Consider the following 21551-nt stretch of genomic DNA (forward strand, 5'->3'; position numbering starts at 1 on the left):
TGCTGAGAATTTTGAGACTTAGCTTGATTTGATATATTTTGAACCCTAGCTTCGATGAAAGGCGATTTTATTAAGGGATTTTCATACCAAATTATTGGGTAAGTACCTCTAATCAATTCTGAACTATATTTCATCATTTTATATAAGATTTAATATCAAATTCATGAGAAATCTAGGGGGAAAGTTTGGGGAGTTTGTCAAGTTTTTGAAAAATAAAAATTTGGAATTTGAGAGTCGAATAGGACTCGAATTTGAAAACAAAACATATATTTGGACTCGTGAGGCTATGTGTAGTCAAGACCTACCTTTGGACCCGGGTTTTGACCAGGCGAGCCTGGGGATTGACTTTTGTTGACTTTTTAGAAATTTAATAAAACTCACATCTTTATTAATTAAAATTATTTTCTCTTGCATTGTGGGATGTATTCAAGTGGTCTTTGGCTAGATTGAGCTGAGTGGAGGTGACTTAGTAGAAGAAAAAGCTAAATTTGAGTATTGAGTTAGCCGAACTGAGGTAAGTGTCTTGCCTAACTTTTCCGAAGGAATTTTTCCTCCTATTTGACATTGTTTGCTACATGCGAGGGTGATACATATATGAGGTGACGAGCGTATATTTATGTGTCAGGGTTGATCATGCTCGGGGAGAGGGGGTAAATTATGTTATATTTCTGTTTGTAGAATTACGTGACCTTCCTGCTTCATGCCTTACTTGAATCTTAGACACTAATAACACAATATTAAATGTTAGAAATCAAGACTTAGCTTATTATAAGTTGATCAAGTTTGACGAAAATTCTGAGAATACATTGATGTGTCTAATTCGGTGATCTCTATGCGTAATCATTAATACATTACTACGGCCAATATTCTTGAGATACTAGATTCTATACTCGTGCTGTAAATCATTTGTGAGATTTGTTGAAACATTTGAATAATATGATCATTGAGGGTTATTGAACTATTGTTGGTATTGGGAAGTTGTGATTGGGGTTCGTTTGAAATATCCGTTTAAACACTCTCCTTGATGTTATTTATGCTTCCTACCTTGTCTATCATTGATATACATATGTTTGGTAAGGAAGAGTGTAAAGCACGAATGGTGATGCCGTGCCATTGTTTGTACATTATCATGTGAGGGAGAGTGTAAATCATGAAGGTTGATGGCGTGTCATATTATTTGAGAGTAAATGCACAAAGGGTGATGTCGTGCCATATTATTGAGCTTAAAAGCACGAAGGGTGATGCCGTGCCACATCACTTGAGAGTAAAAGCACGAAGGGTGATGCCGTGTCATTTCATTTATATTGTTATGCTTTTATATTATCATGAGATTATGGCACGATGGGTGTTTCCGTGGAGGCGAGGATGAGGGACATGCATTATGTGTGATATCTGCTTTCCATGTATATGTTCACGTCTTTATCTTGAGCGGTTATTGTCGTATTTATAGACCTAGTGTGGCTTGTTGTTATTTTCCTGTCCTTGTTCTCTATTTCAACCGTTGTTGTGTTGTCCCTATCTCCTACTTGTTTAATTTGCAAACACATGCCTGTTTCCTGCTATTATAATTACCTCCATGTCGTGTATATCCTGTTGCTTTTTTGTATAAGCCCTTTTTCTATGTTAGACATTTATGCCTTTACTTGTTAACTTGTAAAGATCATGTGTTTCCTTCTTATTTGTTACATCTCTACTTAGGCCTCCATCATGCTAGTTACCTGAAGTTGATATTGCTTGTTTTCCAATGGCTGCAATTACTCACATGCTTTCTGCCTAGTCTTTTACTGTTGCGCACATGTATATCCTCGTTCATTACTTCTACTTGCGTATTTCCTACTTTGTAATTCCTATTATTGGTATTTCTGTCATCTGGTTGGTTTTGTTATACGTATATTGGGTGAGGACGAGATAAAAGCACGAAGGGTGTTGTCGTGTAATTGACTTGATATCTAAGTACATTCCTCATGCTATGAAAGTTATGAAGTGACGGTCGTCGTTTATCGGTTTCATTCTTAGGAAAGGATTGGTCAAGGTATTGTAAGATGCTAATTGTGATCATTGCTAGTATTCTATTATTGTTTTACGTATTCCTTTCATGTATTCGTCTCTCTTATATCGTGGTATAGTTCTATTGCTGATTTTCGGTGGAGGTTTCATCAGTGAGTATCTTTAAACTAAAAGGCGTCATCACTACTTCGACGAGGTTAGACAAGATACTTACCAGTATATGGGGTCGGTTGTATTGATACTACACGTCTGCACATTGCGTGCAGATTCTTGGAGTAGAGCTGCTGGTGATGCCGGTGCTAACTCTGAAGATGTTCGTGTGTTCCAGATATAGCTGCCACTTGTCCTTGGTAGCTTAGGTTTTTGCTAATCTATTATGTAAATTGCAAGCATATCATGTAATAATTTGTACTAGCTTTGTAAATTCCAAGTCTTAGAAGCTCATGGTTCGTACTACCAATTCTTAGGTCAATTTGCAAATGTTCAAATAATTCTTTACTATTTTCCTATAATCTCATTAGGATTGTATTTTCTGTTAATTGGCTTACCTAGCGGATCGAGTTAGGTGCCATCACGACTGGTAGGTTTTTGATCGTGACAGCAACGACCTAAATCCCCAACACCAGCCCAAACTCCATGTCCCTTGGTCCATATTTGATCCAGCAGAGCCCCTCTTACTAGTCAAAGCGGCACTGTTTTGCTTGCAAACGACCCCGTCCCCAAATCAAATGGTCAACAATCAATCGTGTCCCTTCATCCTTATTGATCCAACAACCATGAACTCACTATCCTACACCCTTAAAACTAATTCGGCTCCCTACCCCTCCCCCCTCCCCAAAAAAACGGTGTCTTACAAGCCTAGACACCTCTCATCTCTCCTTACTGTGTATCTGCCATCCCCCGATACCGAAAATTGCCCATGGCGGTGGCACAACCCAAAATCCACCAAAATCTTCACCCCACAATCCCAAGACTCTCCCCAGTCCCAATGTACCGTTGATTTCACCAGAAAACCCCTCAAAAGCATTGAATAGCAGATCTAGGTTTTTGACCGAAAACCTAAATTAGTCTTTTTCTCGATTTTCTTTCAAATCTTGTTCTGTGAGTTTGAAATCGATATCCATCAATTGCTCTTGACAAGAGCAATCGAGTGATGGTAGTTTTAACTCATTGCATAAACATCGGAGCTCGGTCAAAACGCTGTTGACCAGCTAGTGGCTCTTCAATGTCCCAGTTAAGCTCATTCCCGGCTTGCTGGAGATCCTTTTATCAACCTGTTGAAACCTAGTAGGTATGCCTTCCCCCCCCCCCCCCCCCTTTCTCATTCCAGTTTAGGAAATAAGTGTTCAATGTTTTGTGTTAACTTTTATAATAGATTTGATTAGTTTAATTAATAGAGTTTGTTCTTATTAATAATCAAGTAGATTAGGATTAGCATGTGTTAGATTAATTAGAAATTAGGAACGATTGTTCTTGTGTTTGTATGATCATTTTAATTGTTGGTTTGCATTATACGTTTATTACTGTTTGAAGTTGGTATTCATTGAATTGCGTTTGTCTCCGTAGGCGGGCCAGCCTGTCATTTGTATTTTGTGGTGTTCGGGTAAGGGTCTGATTTTTGGGTTTTTGTTTGATAACCTTGGGTCAATTTTGACCCAGGTTTGTTTAATTAACTAGGCAGTAAAAAGTAAAAACAAGGGTCCTGAGGGTTGACTTGGGAATTAACTGAGGGAGTCTTTTATACCTGAATAGGAGTTTCTAGAAGAGAGTAGAAAAGGGACTCACTAGCAAAAAGAGTAAAAAGGGGGTCGGCTAGGAGGGACTTGAGGGAATAAATAACAGAATTAAAAGGGTTAAAAAAGAAGCAAAATAACAAAAAAGAGAGATGTGGGAATATATTTTGTAAAAACAGTACTATTCACACGCATTTCATATAGACACAAAGAATACACACACTCAATTCTGACTCATCTCTATTGCTCTTAAATACACTCACTCACGCATTTTAGAATAGAGAGAAAAGCATCTTAATTTTGGGGAATTTCAAATTCAGATTCAAAAAGCTCCAGAAAACCAAAACCAAAAACAAAAAAAATAAAAAATCTCTCAAAGTAATTTCGATTTTTGCTAGACTATTTTAGTTAAGTTCTGGGTTTTCGAGTTGCTTTTGGGTTTAAAATCAAGGCTGTTGCTGGAATCTCTATTGTTTTTTTCTATTTTTGTTGCTGATTTTTCTGTTGTTTGGAAGCTGGACTTCATTCTTCTTCTTCAGACCCTTATTTGGTCGTTACTCTGCTGTTGTTGCTTTTAGGTATGTAAATCCTCACATGTTTTCTCCTATTTGAGTCTATGGATGAAACATATATTTACTTGTGTTAATTTGATGCCTAATGTTCTAGATTCGGCCTGTTTAAACTTCAACTTGCCTGTATTTTCCTTTTGATAAATACCTCATGCTATTCATGTGATTCAGTTAAATGTTGAATTGAAGCTCTGTTTGATGTTTATGAAATTATGAAATTGATTAACACTCATTTGAATTCATATGATTGTTTATATTGAAATTCATGCCACGCAGTCCTAATTGATTATTTAAGATCCCAAGAGCATGTTGAATAATAGTGTTCAAACGGGAGCTGTAGGAAGCAGTAATACACAGCAGTGTTGCCAAAGGCAAAAAGCTCTAAAAATTGTTCTAGGACTATTTGTGCTTTAAGCGCAAAGCGCACTTGAAAGTGTGGGCTTTAGTTAAAAAAGGCGTAATGAAGGAAATAAATAAAAATTTGTATGTATTTCAAGACAAAGCAACAAGTTTATTTATAATGTTTCCTTTAGCAGCTAATACACTTATTTCTTATTATAGTTGTTGTTTAGTGCCGCTTGATTCAACAGAGAACTCAGGGCAATGAAGCGCACGCCTCAGCCTTACACACTGAAGTGCAACTAAAGCGAGGTGTAGCCCGCTCCTCGAGCTTTTCTGAGCTTCTGGGAAGCGTGCCTTAAATGAGCCTTTGACAACACTGGCTTGCATGTCTACTTGTTTCAGTATTTTCTTTTATTTCCTAGCCTGTTATACTGTATTGATAATGCTTTCATATGTGTGGTTTCCACAAACTGAGGCTGCAATCATTCCATTTCTGCGTGGATGATGGTCGAGAACAAAGATTGTTGATTTTCCACTGCAGGCTAAGTAGTGTCTTATAGCTTCTGAAAAAATGGTTGAAAAGCAAATGTTTACCACCCTTTTGGCAAAATAGTTAATCAGAAATTATGATCTGTCGGTATATGACCTAGCAATGTGTAAATTATGATCCGTCGGTATATAACCTAGAGATGTGTTGTGAATTAGCTACAGTGTTCACCTACTACCACAAGTTATTTGATAGAGAAATTTATATTGGTTACTAAAGCTAAACTCTTGCTTTAGTAATCTCGTCATCATATAGTAACTAACAAGGATGCACTCTTTCAAGTACAACATAGTGACGTCATCACAAGAACGCTTCTAAAACTATGTAGTACTTTGTGATTCATTTTAATGTTGTATTTAATTTCTTTTCTCTTGCATTCTTTAAATAGGTGGGGGCACAAACTTCAATCAACACAGTGGGTCTTTATTTTGTTTAAGTTGGGAGTAATTCCTTGTTTCCACAATTAAGGATTAAAAGCAAACTCGGAAGTATTTCACAATCTTGACATTGAAGGAGCCACTTGGTGTGTGGGGTGACAAGTATATCACTTCTAAAGGGATACAGGAGCATCTGAATGTGACAAAAGACCAGTCTGATTACCTGTGGTATTTGACCAGGTATTTCAAACTTATAAATGAGGTTAGGATCAGACTGAACAGTGATTACTACTTTGTAATGTCTAACACTCTTTCCATCCCATTTCATATGACAGTATTCGATTAGATGCGGAGCTTGATCTAATCTAAAATGAATACAAGTGCAAGTTATTGACTTGATCCCCATTCACTCTGTCACTTAATTTGGAGCCGCTTGATAATAGGATTTGGTCCAATTCTCAGGATAAAGCTTTAAAACCTCACCGCTTATACCACATTCACAGGATGACATATGTACTGGAGTTGAAACCAACTTCAAACACGAGAAAATACCCATAGAAGACAAGCACTTTACATGACCACTCTGGTATCTGCTTGTTGCTAACTTAACATTAGACGTAAAACTAACTTCAAAAATTACAGGCAGGACACTTCTGGTTTAGCCAGACTGTTCTCTTTCCCTGTAGTGCCACTGTTTATGTGTGACTTTGTGTGTTTGTTTGCTCTTTTCCCTTTTTACCCGTTTACTTTGGCTTTTGAATCACTGATGAAATATGATACTTAACCTTTAGTTTGAGGATTTCAAATTTGAGGACTGAAAGGAATATTAAAATATCAAATAAGGAAAAATAAACTTCTTTGAGGTTTGAGGATGGACAGAGCATAGTATCTCTGAGCTTCCAGTTTTGTTATCCTTCATTTGGCTCAGAGTATGCTTGTGAATATTTTGGCATTCACAATGTCAAGCCTCTTTGGACGAGAATCTACAAATCTACCAACCTTTTTGGTACCTTTGGCTTTTGAGATGAATTGCTCGGTAGGCAACTATATTAATGATGTCGCATGTAATAATGTCACACTCTTAATTTTCTGTTGTCTCTCGGTTCTCCTCAGATCGTGTTTTACATTCCTATAACAAGTGAATAGGCACAGAACACAAAAGTCTGAGAAGGTATCTCCTGGAAAGAATGATTTAGAGTAAGCTTCCTTGCGTGCACCAAAGCTCCTTTGAACCCAGTCTATTGTCCTTTCCTTTGTGGCTGCATCCTTAATCCTAGTAACATTAGGATTAGAGCTCCTATTTCCACCAGGATTTCTATTCCCAACTTCAAATATTTCCTCTATACTAATCCTTGTATTACTAGGATTAGGAACTCCTTCCTTAGCCGCTGAAGTATTCCCAGCATCCTTAGGAATGGAGTTGGAATTTTCCTTATTTATCACCTGCTCCTTCTCTTGAACCTTTTTAGCTTCAATTCCTTGTTGCTTCTTCTGTTGTGCCTTGCAATTATTATCACCCTTGCCATCAATAATCCTCAGTGTTGGTTGATCAATTTCCTCAACTTCCAGTGCATCAAACTTGTTCTTTGTTGACACTACCTCAGCTTTGTCCTTCCCCTTTCCATTGACAATCTCCTTCTCCTCTGTAGTATCAATAATATTACCTCTATTATCACGTTAATACTTATTACTCCTTGCTTTCGTGCACTCCTGCCTAGCCTGATTTATCATTGGCTTCCCCAAAACTTTACCACTGGAAAGTACCTTAGTTAAGTTAGCTGCAGTACCAATATATTCCTTCTCCTTCACCTTGTCACTGCCTTGATCTTCAGATTGCCTAAGCTCAGGATTGATGACCACACTCAGCTTCCTTTATTCAGGCAACTTTTGCAATATTTAGGCATATAATCATACCTAATCTTGATCCATTTACAATCTTTGGCCCAGACTCGTTCTCCTCTTCTACAATTTTGATCCTTTGAGGAAAATTTGATAGTAAATTCACCTCAACTTTCACCTTAGCATAGCTTGGTCTTGTGCCATTCTAATTAGCCAAGTCCACATATAAGGGCCTCTCAATTGCACTTGCCAATGAGAATACAAATTTTTTGCCAAAAAAATTAGGTGACAGGTCTTGAAAAGAAATCCAGGCTATGGAAACAAGCGTTTCTTCAATAGGTTTCCACCAGGGATTCCAATTTGTACATCGCATCTACCATATTTCACCTTGTATCTTCAAATAAAATGTTGTCTTTGATAATAAATGAACGTAATCTTCCATTAATGAAAGCTTAATAAGGACATGACTGTCCTTAATCAATCCAATAGAGCAAGGACCCTTTAATTCACATTGTATAGGAATAAATTTACGTAAATCTTGAATAGGCTTACCATACGAGAATTTTCCCAACACTACCAACTGCATTCCTTGTTGAGCAATGGATTGTCGAACTTCCTGCTTCTTCCATTTAATGATAGGCTCTCCATGAAGATATTCCACTAGTTTTAGGGTTACATGGGTTGGAGTTTGCATGGCCGCATTTAATACATTAGGTTTAACTAATTGAGCATAATTTTGGATTGTTTTTAGGCTCGTAGATTTTGCGGGGGATGGTTGGGACGACTGTCCAGCCTCAAGAAAAGGCTAGCCAGTGGCCGGAGCAGCCATTAATGGCTTCGCGAGATCTTCGTGCTAGTTGTCTCCTTTCGCTAGTCGCGCCTCAAAAAGGCTTTTTACGCTCTCAATTGAGCCTTTACTTGCATTGAATTGTTATCACTTATTCTCATGAGGTTACTCCTATTATTTTTTTGCTATACTTTTGTTGTCAGTTTTTGATTTATTGCACTGGTTACTTGACTAGTGAGTATCACATGACTTGAGCCTCGTCCCTACTTTACCGAGGTTAGTCTTGATACTTACTGGGTTTCGACCGTAGTGTACTTATACTACACTTCTGCATATTTTTGTGTAGATCCCGGTGTTGGAGGCAAAAGACTTAGGCAGTGAGAGCTTACTTGACTGTAAAAATTCAAGGTAACAACTACATTGACCGTTGCAGCTCCTTGGAGTCCTATCCTTATACTAATACTATCATTTTAATATCCAAACAGTTGTACTTTGAGATATTCTTTTGTATTCCATTAGAATTCGTAACACTCTAACTCTAGGAGAGATTTGATTATAGCCATTATGACTTCTATTACCTCTATTTCCGCATTTATGTTAAACACTAATTTATTATATCACGTTTTGTTGATTTAAACATTGGTAAGTGATCGACTTACCTAGTTTTAGAGACTAGGTGCCACCACGACCCCTGAAGTGGGATTTGGGTCATGGCAAGTTGGTATTAGAGCTCTAGGTTCATACGTTCTACGAGTCACAAGCAAGTTTAGTAGAATCTTGCATATCGGTACAGATATCTTCAAGAGGCTACAGAACTATTAGGAAAAGTTCACTTCTTCCATTTCTTATCATGTGGATTTATTGATTTTTTATTTTGAGCCTTTGTATTTTTATTCTCTTAAAGATGGTGAGGACACGAGCTTCAATTATTGATGATGCTGCCCTTAGGGCCGGTGTTGGTAGAGGCTATGGCAGAGGTAGAGGTGGAGCACGCACTGCAGCTAGGGGCTATGATAGGTACGCGAGTGAGGAGCCACCAGTAGCTTCAGTTCGGGAGCAGGCACCTGAAGGGTCTGTTGCTACCCCTGGACTTACTTTCTAAGCATGTTTTAGACTTTGGCTCATGCAGGGTTGATTCCAATTGCACCAGCTACTTCATAGGCTAGGTTAGGAGTATAAACTCTTGCTACACATACTCCATAGTAGTGGGCTAATATTAATTAGGCTCCGGGTGTTATATCGGTGCAACCCGTGATTGCTGTTCAACTTGAGGTTGATCCAGTTGCGTTAGGTGAGGAGTAAAAGTGGTTAGAGAGGTTCCAAAAGTATTATCCTCCTCATTTTAGTGGCGGGGCTTCCAAGGATGTACATGGTTTCTTGGATCACTGTTGCCACATTCTGTATCTAATGGGTTTGGTGGAGTTCGGTGGGGTCAACCTTACTACTTCTCCGCTGATGGGGTCGACATATAGATTGTGGCATACTTACGAGATAGGTAGGCCAGCTGTCGCAACACCACTTTCTTGGTCCTAGTTCTTTAATCTTTCTTTAGGGAGTTTATCCACAGGCCTGTAGGCACGAGTTATGCAACAAGTTCTAGCAGTTGCACCAGGGAAGTATGACTGTGTCCGAGCATGCTATGAGGTTTACAAAGTTATCAAGTCATGCACCTGCCTTGGTTTTCACTGATAGATAGAGAATTTATAGATCTATTGAGGGACTCGTCTATAGCTTCAAATTTCGGGATAGCACGAGGGTTGGTAAGTTGTGGAGATTGTTAGGAGGTTGGAGTGTATTTACTTGTAGGAGAGAGGGGATAGAGAGGCTAGGAGTGGAAGTGGGAGCGTATCATTATGAATTTTGTGGTTGGGCTACCATGGACTTTAAGGAGATTTGATGACGCGTGGGTCATAGTGGATGGATTGACCAAGTCTGCACACCTCAGTCCAGTCATCGCTACCTACTCTTCAGAGTAGTTGGCTCAGATTTTTCTTTAAGAGGTGGTTCGCCTGCATGGTATGCCTGTGTCTATTATCTAGGATCGAGGTACTCAGTTTACATTGCATTTTTTTGAGAGACATGCAGCGTGAGTTGGGAACACAAGTCGTGCTGAGTGTGACATTTCATCCCCAGACAAACGGGTAGTCCGAGCGTACTATTCAAATCTCAGAGGACATATTGCGAACCTATGTTATTAATTTCGCGTGACAATGGGAATATTTTCTACCGTTAGTAGTATTAGCCTACAATAACCACTAGCAATCGAGTATCTAGATGGCTCCTTATGAAGCCTTATATGGGAGACGATGTCGTTCTCCGGTTGATTAGTTTGAGTCTGGGGAGGATAGGTTGTTGGGCACTAATCTGGTTCGTGATGCTTTAGAGAAGGTGAAATTAATTCAAGAGCGGCTTCATATAGCGTAGTCTAGACAAAAGAGTTATGTCGATAGGAAGGTTCGTAATATGGCATTCATGGTAAGTGAGAGGGTTCTACTAAGAGTTTCTCCCATAAAGAGTGTGATGAGGTTTAGGAAGAAGGACAAGTTGAACCCTCGGTATATTTATATGTTTGAGGTTCTAGAGAGAGTTGGTGAGGTAGCCTACAAACGTGATTCGCCACCCAACTTATTGGGAGTTCATCTGTTGTTCCAAATTTTCATGATCCGGAAGTACTATGAGGATCCATCACATGTGGTAGATTTCAGCTCGGTGCAGTCTGATAACGATTTGACTTATGTTGAGGAGCCCGTGGTCATTGTGGATAGGCAGGTTTGAAAGTTGAGATCGAAGAATATTGCATCAGTGAAGGTCTAGTGGAGAGGTCAATCAGTCAAGGAGGTGACTCGAGAGACTGAGCATGATATTGGAGTAGATATCCTTATCTTTTTGGTACTTCAGGTATGTTTCTAAACTCGTTCGAGGACTAATGTTTGTTTAGGAGAGTGAGAATGTAAAGACCCGTCAGTCATTTTGTGTATTTGAGCTATGTTATCTTTTTTATGGGTTATTTGTGCTTATTTGTGGTTATGTGACTTACGGGGATGGTTTGTTTGGTTTTGCGGAGGTTTTGGATTGAATTGGAATACTTAGTTCCTAGTTTGGAAGCTTAAGTTACAAGTGTTGACCAAGTTTGTCTTTAATGTAATTGAACTCAGATCGGATGGTGATTTTGGACTTAGGTTCCTAGGTTGTTTTAGCTCTTATTGGCGAAAGTTTGGCAATTTAAATGTTTAGAAGTTCATAGGTTTGACCCATAGTTGTCTTTGTGGGTATCTATGCTCGTCTGAGATTTCGAGTTTTGGAATAGGTTCGCATGGTGATTTATTGACTTGTGTGTAAAATTTGGGGTTTTTTCGAGTTGTTTAAGTCATGTTTGCCGTAAGTTTGAAATTTGAAAATTTTGATTAGTTCATTAAGTTTGAATTTAGGTACGATTTGTGGTTTTGATGTTATTTTGTGTGACTTGAGGCCTTGAGTTAGTCTATGTTATATTTTGGGATTGGCTGGTGTGATTGGGCGAGATCCTGAGTGCCTCGGGTATGTTTCAGATGAGTTTCGGACCATTTCACTTATGTTTGGGGTTGCTGATTTTCTGGTGTGCTGGTGTTCATCACGATAGCAGATGTGGTATTGTGATCGCAAAGTGAGTTTGGTGGCTGGCAGTCTTTTCTTCTTCGCGTTCGCGGTGGGGATGTTGCGATCGCGGACCTTGGGGAGCTAAAGCTTCGCGTTCACAGGATGGAGTTACGTTCGCGTAGGCTTAAGTGATTGATGAATCGCGATCCCATCCCAGTCACGTGCGTGTATGGTCTTTTTGAGGCAGCTGATGAATTGTGCTTCACAATTGCGAAGTAGGTCCCGCAATCGTGAAGAGAACCCCTAGGCAGACTTAAATATTCTATTTCGAGGGTTTGAGTTATTTATCATATTTTGAGATTGGTGGCTCGAATTTGGGCGTTTTTAGGGAATTTTTAGGATTTGGATTGGGGTAAGTATTCTTGACTTGGATTTGTTTAATATTCATGATTTCATCCTTGATTTTAGCATTTGATTGAAGAATCTAAGTGAGGAAAATTAGGGATTTTGGCAAAGCTTTTCTAAAATGAAAAATAGGAATTTAAACCTCGATTCGAAGTCGGATTTGGATGAAACTTGTATGGTTGTACTCGTATTCAAATGAATTTTCGGGATTTTTTTGTCTTTTGTCCAGTTTCGGGAGGCATGCCATGGTCGACTTCTTAAGTTTTGATAAAGATCAAAGATTTATAAATTGGAGTTGATTTCTAAAGCTGTGTTTGATATTTTTGAGTTATCTTTTGCTAGATTTGACCAGTTCGGATGTCGATTCGAGAGGCAATGGCTTTTTAGAGTATTGATTTGGCTTATTTGAGGTAAGTATCTTGGGATTTGGCCTTAATTGCTTATTTGTGTTATATGAATAACGATGTGCACACGAAGTGACGAGTGTGTACGCGGGTATTATTTGTGGATTATGACCGGATTAGACCTTAGGCTATTAATATGCCTTAATTTTGGGATGTACTATATATGAAATATACTCCATTACTTTGCGGCTATGAGAATATGATCATTACACATGTTTTAGCCATGGTAATACTTTATTTGTCAAATATCCATATGTATTTTATCATTTTTATGTCCTTGTGCACCTTGTTGACAAATTATGAAATCATATCCCTGATGAAACTTTGGCATTATTATTCTTGTGATTTAGTGGCACATGTGGGTATATTGGGTGTAGCGATACAAGTGGCTATTGTAAAATTGTCAGGGCGGAGCGATACAGATGGCTATTATGATACTGTCAGGGGGGAGCGATACAGGTAGCTAATGTGATATTGTCAGGGTAGAGCGATATAGGTGGCTATTATGATATTGTCAAGGCGAAGCGAAATAGGTGGCTATTGTAATATTTTCAGGGCGGAACAACACATGTGGCTATTGTAATATTGTTAGTGTGGAGTAATACGGGTAGCTATTTTGATTTTTTCAGGGTGGGGTGATATATGTGGCTATTGTTGTTGTGATAAAAATGTGGGCACAGGGGGCTATTTGTGTGTCTTTCTTTGTGATGACTTGTTGTTGAAGCTGAGTCTTTACTTGCATTGAATTGTTATCACTTATTCTGATGAGGTTATTACTATTGTTTTCTAATATACTTTTGTTGTAAGTATTTGATTTACTGCACATGTTATTATGACTAATGAGTATCACATAGACTTGAACCTCATCACTACTTCATTGAAGTTAGTCTTGATAATTGCTGGGTACCGTATGTGATGGACCCATAGTACATTTCTGCATATTTTTGTGCAGATCCAAGTATTGGAGGCAACAGACATAGGCTGTGAGAGCTTACTTGACTGCGAGGATTCAAGGTAGAGTTGCATTGCCCACGCGGTACCTTGGAGTCCTATCCTTATATTGATTTTGTCGTTTTATTATCCGAACACTATTGTATTTTAAGATATTCTTGTTTATTCTGTTAGAGCTCGTGACTTTTTTGTACTTTCTTGTTCTAGGAGATGATTTGAGTATAGCCACTATGACTTGTATTATCTTTATTTTCGAATTTATGTTAAACTCTACTTTATTACTCCCTCCGTTTCAATTTATGTGAATCTATTTTCTTTTTGGTCCGTGCCAAAAAGAATAACCCCTTTCCTTAATTGGAAACAATTTACCTTTATGCAATGATTTATAGCCACACAAAATATAAGTGCCTCATTTTACACCACAAATTCAAAAATCTTCTCTCTTTTCTTAAACTTCGTGCTCAGTCAAATGGATTCACATAAATTAAAACGGAGGGAGTATAATATATTTTGTTGATTTAAATATTAATAAGTGATTGACTTAATAAGTTTTAGAGACTAAATGCAACCTGACTCTGGAGGTGGGATTTGAGTCGAGCCAATGAATTACCCTTTGTAGAGGTAACCATATGTTTTATCTTCAAACTTTTTTAGTGATTGGATCAAAATCATCTAATTTGTTTAGTTGAAGATCAAATGCGTTTATAGAATTTCACGGGGACCAAAAAGCATAATAAGTCAATAACTTATTCTCCATTAACTTCCGCCTTATGGTTCTCTTGACCATTTAGTCGGCTAACCGTGAACAAAGTTGTGTCCTCGGTTTTGTCTTTGTAATTAAGAAACGTGTAGGGTTTTTTTTTTTTTTTCTTTAAAGAAATCCAACATGACCCTCGGATCTTTTACACTCTGTTTAGATGATTGTTACTTATCATTTTATAATATAGTATATCAAATGGATTGTACTGTTGGCTATTATTAAATAATATTTTTATTGTTTGATTTGATTATATCTAATATATTATAACTGATAAGTTTACTAAAATAGCGTCAATTGTTTTAAATATTACATATATCAAAGATTATGCATAAATATAATTAAAAAAAAAATCTTTTTACTAATTTATCATCAATTATGTAGCTTAGAAACAAGAGCAGAAACTTGAGAAAAGATTAACTATCATTAGCAAAAAATAATAATCATAAAAAGATGGAAAGAAAATTTGGAGATTTAGATGAAAAGACACGAAACAATTCTAGAAAACATTGAAGAAGACAAAGTAGGTCAATATATTGGAGATTTGGAGTTAAAATTAAAAAATAAATAAAGGATAAAATAGAATTATGAAGTAATAAGTAACGTATAATTGAAAAGAAAAATAGAAAACAATCACATCAAATCAGTTATTTTGTAAAGTGAAGATATGAATTTAACAATACAATATTATTAATTTTAAATAAATATAATTTTGGAATAATAATATAATACAATACAATGGAGGTAACAAGCTGTTTGTGAAATCCAAAATCACAAAGAAGAATCAACCCAAGTAGTCGAATATAATTCATATATATACCAATTAAAAAAGTAAATATTAAATCCAGCGGGTAATTTGTATGATCCCATGTCCAGCTTCGGAAACTTACATAGGAAGTATATTGTCCCATTTCCCAAACTCTCTCTATTGTCACCCAGATATTCCAGCTCCATATCAATACTTGTAGTGCACCTAAATTAATACTGGAATTATCATAGTCAATTAATCATAATCGGCAACAGCGACTGACGGTGAGGAAATCGGGATGTGGGTGCAGCTGATTTGTGGTCTAGTCGTTTACAGAGTGGTTAAGCGCTTCTTTTACGACGACGACCTTCTCGACACCGAAACCTCTGATTTCAATGCCCTCTTTTCCGTTGCACAAAGGTATATCACACTAGCTTTAAGATAATTATACGTTTTCGGGTCGGGTCGGGTCGGGTCAGTATGTGGTTCTGAGTTAATCCACCCTTTACCTGCTATAGCCTATAGGTGGTCATACTATCATTTTTGAACTTACTCCAAATCAGAAATTTAAGGCTAAATTATTTTCAAATATAAAAAGTTAGTTTCTTTTTGGAACGATTAATTTAAAAATAGTGTCTGGAACAGAGAGGTTATTTGGTTTCTTTTTGTGGTCTTTTCCACTGATTGGTGATTTGATGATAATTCTCATTTCCTTTTTGTGTGAAACTAGACTTGAGAAGATTTATGGTGGTAAGGTTTATGTTGGGCTTCAAATTCCTGACGCTGATTCTGGTTCTCGGCAAAGTATTGATATAGTTCTCGTCACACAGCGGTATGTATATCTAAATACATCAAACCCGAATGTTTAGTATATCTTTAAATAGTTCCTTGGTTATTGCTATAATCTTAATTCTTTGTGTTTGAGTAGGATTTTTACACACTAAAGTTGATTTCTCTTTTCTGGTTTTCGATATTCTTTTACTTGTGTTGTGTCTGTTCAAGCTCATTTTATACAAGAAGGTACCTCAAGGATAACACTCTCTGTTATTAAAGAGTTCTATTTCTCTTCATTAGCCTGAAGGAAAACCTGGGGATAATATAAGCTTTTTCGTTCTGCAGGGAAGCAGTAGTAATCTGTGTAAAGAATGTCTCGGGATTTGTGGCCGTTGATAAGGATGGGAGATGGGTTTGCGCTGGAGGGCATAAACACAAGACCCAGCATATCTCAGATCCTGTGAGCTGAAAATCTTTGTTTTATTATTTGTTTGATGTTAGGGATTCAAACTAGTTTATGTTTGAAAGATTTGGTAGGTCCATCGAATCGTTGCCTTAGTGCGACAAGTTTAGTGAAATTTATGCTTCTACACTTGCACTGCTACTCATTAGGTCAAGTATCGCGTGTAAAGTTTGTATATTGTGCGAATTTCTAAACGTAAAATTTCTTAATGCCTGTACACGAGTAATTCTCTTTAGTTCTACATGCTATTATTGTCTCCTTGTAGTCTTCATGGCTATGCAAATAAGCTGTCTAGAATTTGTTCGTCATGATTGTGCCAAGAAGAAATTATATCTCTTTTGCTGTTTATATTCGGTTTCATAAAAAGACTTTAACGGAAAGCAGTGGTGAGATAAATCCCATGATTTTCTATATGTAGAATTTCAAATTGAATATCAAACACTCTCTGAAGAGATAAGTTTCCTTGCTTATGTTTACTACTAACATTCTCTCGCTGAAGTTAGTTGTCCCTTAAAAACACTCTACCAGTTATATCCCCTCTCATGAAACCGCTCTGTTGTTACAAAATATCTTCTTGGACCAAACTGCAGAGTTATTTTGTTGTTTCTGCGATTGGATGTTGATAGTATTGATTATTTCTACCCCAACTAATGCTGGAGTTGGCATGAACAATTTCTGAAAGCCAATTTGTGAAATCTGAATAATTCCCCAACACTTTTATGAAATACTTCCTATAGCTAAATCAAGTAGCAAAAGAAATGCAGTTTGCTCCGTAGAGTCCAGCATTATGCTTTGGATGGTAATGCTTACAGAGAGAAAACAACTCGGAGGGCATGCTAGCTTAAGCTCGATTAATAATATTAAACTCACTATATGAGTTTTCCATATTAGTTTCTCTGAAGAACCAAGTAGGAGTGTCAGTGTCATCCCTTATACAATGAATGGGCTTGAACAGTGTGGCAATGAAAGTATCTTCTTGGAGGCACAGCTTTATGGCACTGCTGTTCATATGATGAAGCATATCCCTTAAGGCTCTCTCTGAGAGGAGATGCAACCAGGAGATTAACAGTTGGCATTTGCTGCTGGCTGTTTGATTGTGTGGAGAGTAAGCTCATCTTTATGCAATGGTAGTTATAACCCCTTGTCCTCGCAACGTTTTATAGTGAGATTTTATTATGTTCTGCATTGAATTGCCGCTTCTAGGATAATTGGTGGGGATACAATTTAATTCAAATACCCTCTTTTGCTTTCTTCTTTTCATTCTTGCATCATTTCTGTTGTGGTGCATGCTGTGGTCGACAATATCTTCTCATTGAGTAATTAAGTTTTGATCATATGGTTCCTTAACTTTGGAAAGGACTGAATGTGGAATTTTGCTTTTCTTAATTCCATCGCATGATTTAAGTTTCTATATTTCAGGTAGCAGAGGCAGCACGATTAGTTCCCATTCTTGAATCTTATCTCGAACAAAGAGGGGTTGCTCTTCCTGAAGGATACTTGTCTTCTAAAGTTATATGTTCAGACCCCAATTTCAGGCAAGCATTTTATTAAATATTGAAATTAAAGTACTATTTGCACACTACTTTCTCAAGTTACTTCTTCTAGACTTAGAGTTGGTCAACAGACAACAGGTGTGACCTTAATGCCGGCTCAATGATTGTACTAGTCCCAAATAAAAATACCTTTGTTCCTGATCCAGTATCATCGAGAAGCATAGTGTTGAAGGGAAGACTTCGTCACACTAATCAGAAGATATATATAAGCTAGTTATCTCCAGCAGCAGTTGTTTCAGAGCTTGCTGTATTGTTTCTCTTCATAGTTTTGAATCCTAAAGCCATAGTTTGAACTTAATGTAGCTTACACATAGCTTGGTTAAATGGGTTGTTCCTTGATGCTTAAGACATAAAAGACCCATCCAAACTCCTAATTAAGCATCTAAGTCTTTAACTTATTTGACATGTGTTCCTCCGTTGTCATGGACCGTTTCAAAGGTTCAGCGCTTGATTTTTACGTTTCACCATCCTTTCCACGTAGGCTTTACATAATTTCACTGGTTGGAGTTCCTCAGTGATCAACCAGTCAATTTACCATGAATTAAAGAAATTGAGTTGCTTCTTTACAGCCTTTTGACTTTTATTTCATGCAAAATTAACCAAGAACGATGTAGGCTCTCTGGCTTTAATAATACCAGAGCCCGGTTTGTCAGTTTATGTTAACTGCTTCTATGGTATAAGTCAATGTGTTATAACGGAAGCAAAAAAATGTACTTAAGTGGAGTCCCATCGGGTTTTCTTTCATAAACCATTGTTGTCGTTCAAGTGTCACATTTTGTTTGTCTTGTGATTATTAAAGTTGCTTTGCATGGACTGGTCTAAAGCCTGTTTCTGCCTTTGCAGTGCCATTAACTCGGCCTCTTTTCCGCCAGAGGTCATAACATATGACCAGTGGATGCAACTAAAACCAGAATATAAAAACATGCTTTCTGGTTGGATTAAAGGTGCATTTCATAGTGGGAAGAAGGAAATGCAGGAATCAATAAATGAGAAGCTTAACTTTGTTCTTAATACAGCTCCGACATCGGATAGGTCTGTTGTCTTGCGTATATTTTTGTTTGTTTTCATGTCTAAATTCGATGGTGTTTTCAGGAATTGGAGGGAAACAGTTGGTCCAACTGTTTGTCCAGAAGTAATAATTTCAATTGTTTCTGTAATTAAATTATTTGCATTGTGATAAACTGGCCAGATATTGAAGAATAGCATCTATCTAGAGGAAGCTGGCTGTTTAATCCACATGGTCATAGGATCTAGTGATGAAACCCATTATTTGGATTTTGGTGACAGATGCAGTAAGCATTTGGTAGCATTACTAGTAAGGTTGAAAATATCAGCTTTCTTTTGAAAAAAACACCCCAGATATGTCTTCCGTGTGATTGAGAGAGGTGGAATGTGAACTTCAAAGAAATGAAAGTCAGTCATCGGAAGCATAGCAGCTTGACGTGGAAATAATTTTCCTCATATTCTGTTAAATGGAATTTGAACTCGGTATACTCTCAGTCAAGTTTAACCTTTTCGTTCAAGGTTTACTAAAATTCTTCTGAATATATGCAGATTAGAGCTTAAAGGTAATAAATGTCTCCTTGGAGAGTTTCTGGAGTTCAAAGGAAACAGAGAAGATGTTCTGGAAATGAGAAGTATCAGGAGATCAAAAGTTAGTAGATTAGAGATCCAGAAAACGAGCATGTTTGGTTTGGGTAAGGAAACTAAAATACTTTGTAGTAAGGAAATTCTGCTGGCCTGATTCAGTTGAAGGATTCCTTATAATACCTTCATTATGTTGGTTAGACATGTTCTGCATCTTCATTATGTTGGTTAGACATGTTCTGCATGGCAAATCGATCTTATACTTAGCTGAAATTCTAAATAAAGGATTGTTGCTTTGCGAGATGCAGCTCATTCAAAGCTCAAAGTTCTATACTGCCCCCGAGTTTATCGGGGGGAAGGAGTATCAGCTTCTGAATGGAAGGAAGTCACTGTTCGATCCAGCACAGAAGTGAAATTTCAAACCCAAGGTTCAACTGAACCACCCAAATATAAGTTGTCCTCTGTCATTTCCATGTCACTGAGTGCCTGAGGTTAGCTGTTGTGAGTATAAATACTCATAATTCTCGAGATGGAGCAATGGTTTTATAAACTGTATAAACTATAGTTTATTTTTCCTTCCCAAGTTTTAAGCTGATATGCATATTAAGTCAACTGTTCATGTCCCATCGAGAATGGCAATTTCATGATCCTCCGTGTCAAAGTCAATGTGCAATGTCGCTATTGCGCCCATGCCATAAGGTCTTTTCCCATACGTGGTGTACTAACTCCCGAAAGTAGTGGAAAGAGTGGAGCTTGGATATGACAGCGGAAACAAATCCAATCCAAGACTTGAAGTTTATGGGTTCCTATGGCATGGCAGTTACTATATAATAATAATTGTGTTTACAATCAAATATTTTTAGATATTTAGGTGATTTCTTGATACATATACAGAGTCTAAGGCTCTAAGCAAAAGTTACTGGGATTCGATGAACCCATAGATTATGCTCTAGATCCGCCGGTGTATTCCATGTATAACTTATAGAACTTCCTTTATGATGTAAATGCACTATCTAGCCTTCTCCACTCGTTTTAATAGAATGTTGCAAGTGAATTGTGTGCCTATCATCATCCTTGCATAGCGGTCATGTTATTCTTCTCAGTATGATCCGATTTTATTGGATGTCCCAAAGGGATGATTGCTGTTTATAAACGAAATTCCTTTTTTGTAGTTTCTCTTGCAATGACAGTAACTAGTGCGACTGAACACAGGGATATTCTACAATAGTTTATTCACTTCGGGGAGGGATATTCTCTTTATTTATTTATTTATTCAAAAAAATCCTTCTTTTTAATTCTGAAGGCAAAATAATTTTGTAAGTAAGAGCATAATCTCTTTGAGGTGGAGATGCTGAGACTATAGCAGATGCTTAGTAATGTTACCTGGTTTGAGAGATAGCCAAACCATTTAAGAAAATAATAGACAATGTTCTGCAAATTAAAAAATAAAACTTAGAGAACACTGACATAGTGTTTTAGTTTGTTGTTTTTTTCATCTGATCCAGAATCATTGTTAAATGTGAGAGTTGTGAATATGACCTGTAAAGCAGAATAGTTTTTGTGGTAGATGCTTACGCTGGTAATCCTGTTCGGATGTAAACTGGAGGTTGCCCCCTTCAAAATAGTGTGAAAGTGTAGGCATGTCAGAGCAGCAGGACTAGGACTTAAAAGGAAGTATGTTATGAAAATATTCTTCTACCGTCTTATCCCTCAGGTGTTAGGCCTTCAACCCTTCTTTATGTTAATCTAGCGTGCATCTACACATTAGAGGGGAAGGTGACTCGTGCCTTGCTCGATTTTCGCGTGTTAAAGAATTTGGTTCTTTAACTTAAAGATTTCAGTATCAACACGAAGTAAAGTGCAGAAACTTAAAGATACAAATAAGTTTACGTGAAAAGCTCTCGCTCAAGGGAGTAAAATTACGACCTACACGAGTAGGGTTTTCTCAAACATCACTAAACAACAAGAGCGATTTTAGGTTACAACTTAATAATTAAAGGGACTATAAACTCTAATACCTTAACTCCTACAATCAACGCAATTATAGCTAATCCTTGTGGACTATAAACTCTAGCTTAGAACTTCAAAATGCATCCGCCAATTTTTTTTATTTGTTTGTATCAATACACTTC

At 37.3% G+C, this 21551-nt stretch overlaps 1 protein-coding gene and 1 long non-coding RNA gene across 2 annotated transcripts; both read left to right on the forward strand.

Annotated features, from left to right (window-relative positions):
- LOC109223257 lies at positions 2824–5291 on the forward strand. Its single transcript, XR_002067540.1, has 2 exons — positions 2824–3298; positions 4871–5291. It is a non-coding gene; the product is annotated as an uncharacterized LOC109223257 (long non-coding RNA).
- Positions 15099–20484, forward strand: LOC109223258. Its single transcript, XM_019387493.1, has 7 exons — positions 15099–15462; positions 15773–15874; positions 16162–16276; positions 17699–17814; positions 18676–18864; positions 19387–19529; positions 19728–20484. The coding sequence occupies exons 1-7, from the start codon at positions 15341–15343 to the stop codon at positions 19907–19909; spliced, it is 969 nt and encodes a 322-aa protein (XP_019243038.1). The 5' UTR covers positions 15099–15340; the 3' UTR covers positions 19910–20484.

This window comes from Nicotiana attenuata, chromosome 3 (assembly GCF_001879085.1).
Source record: "Nicotiana attenuata strain UT chromosome 3, NIATTr2, whole genome shotgun sequence".
NCBI lineage: Eukaryota > Viridiplantae > Streptophyta > Magnoliopsida > Solanales > Solanaceae > Nicotiana > Nicotiana attenuata.

Coding starts and splice junctions, on each gene's coding strand:
- LOC109223258 (XM_019387493.1), top strand. CDS start 15,341: ATGTGGGTGCAGCTGATTTGTGGTCTAGTCGTTTACAGAGTGGTTAAG. Junction 17,815..18,675: donor TGTTCAGACCCCAATTTCAG/GCAAGCATTTTA, acceptor CTGCCTTTGCAG/TGCCATTAACTCGGCCTCTT. Junction 18,865..19,386: donor ACAGCTCCGACATCGGATAG/GTCTGTTGTCTT, acceptor GAATATATGCAG/ATTAGAGCTTAAAGGTAATA.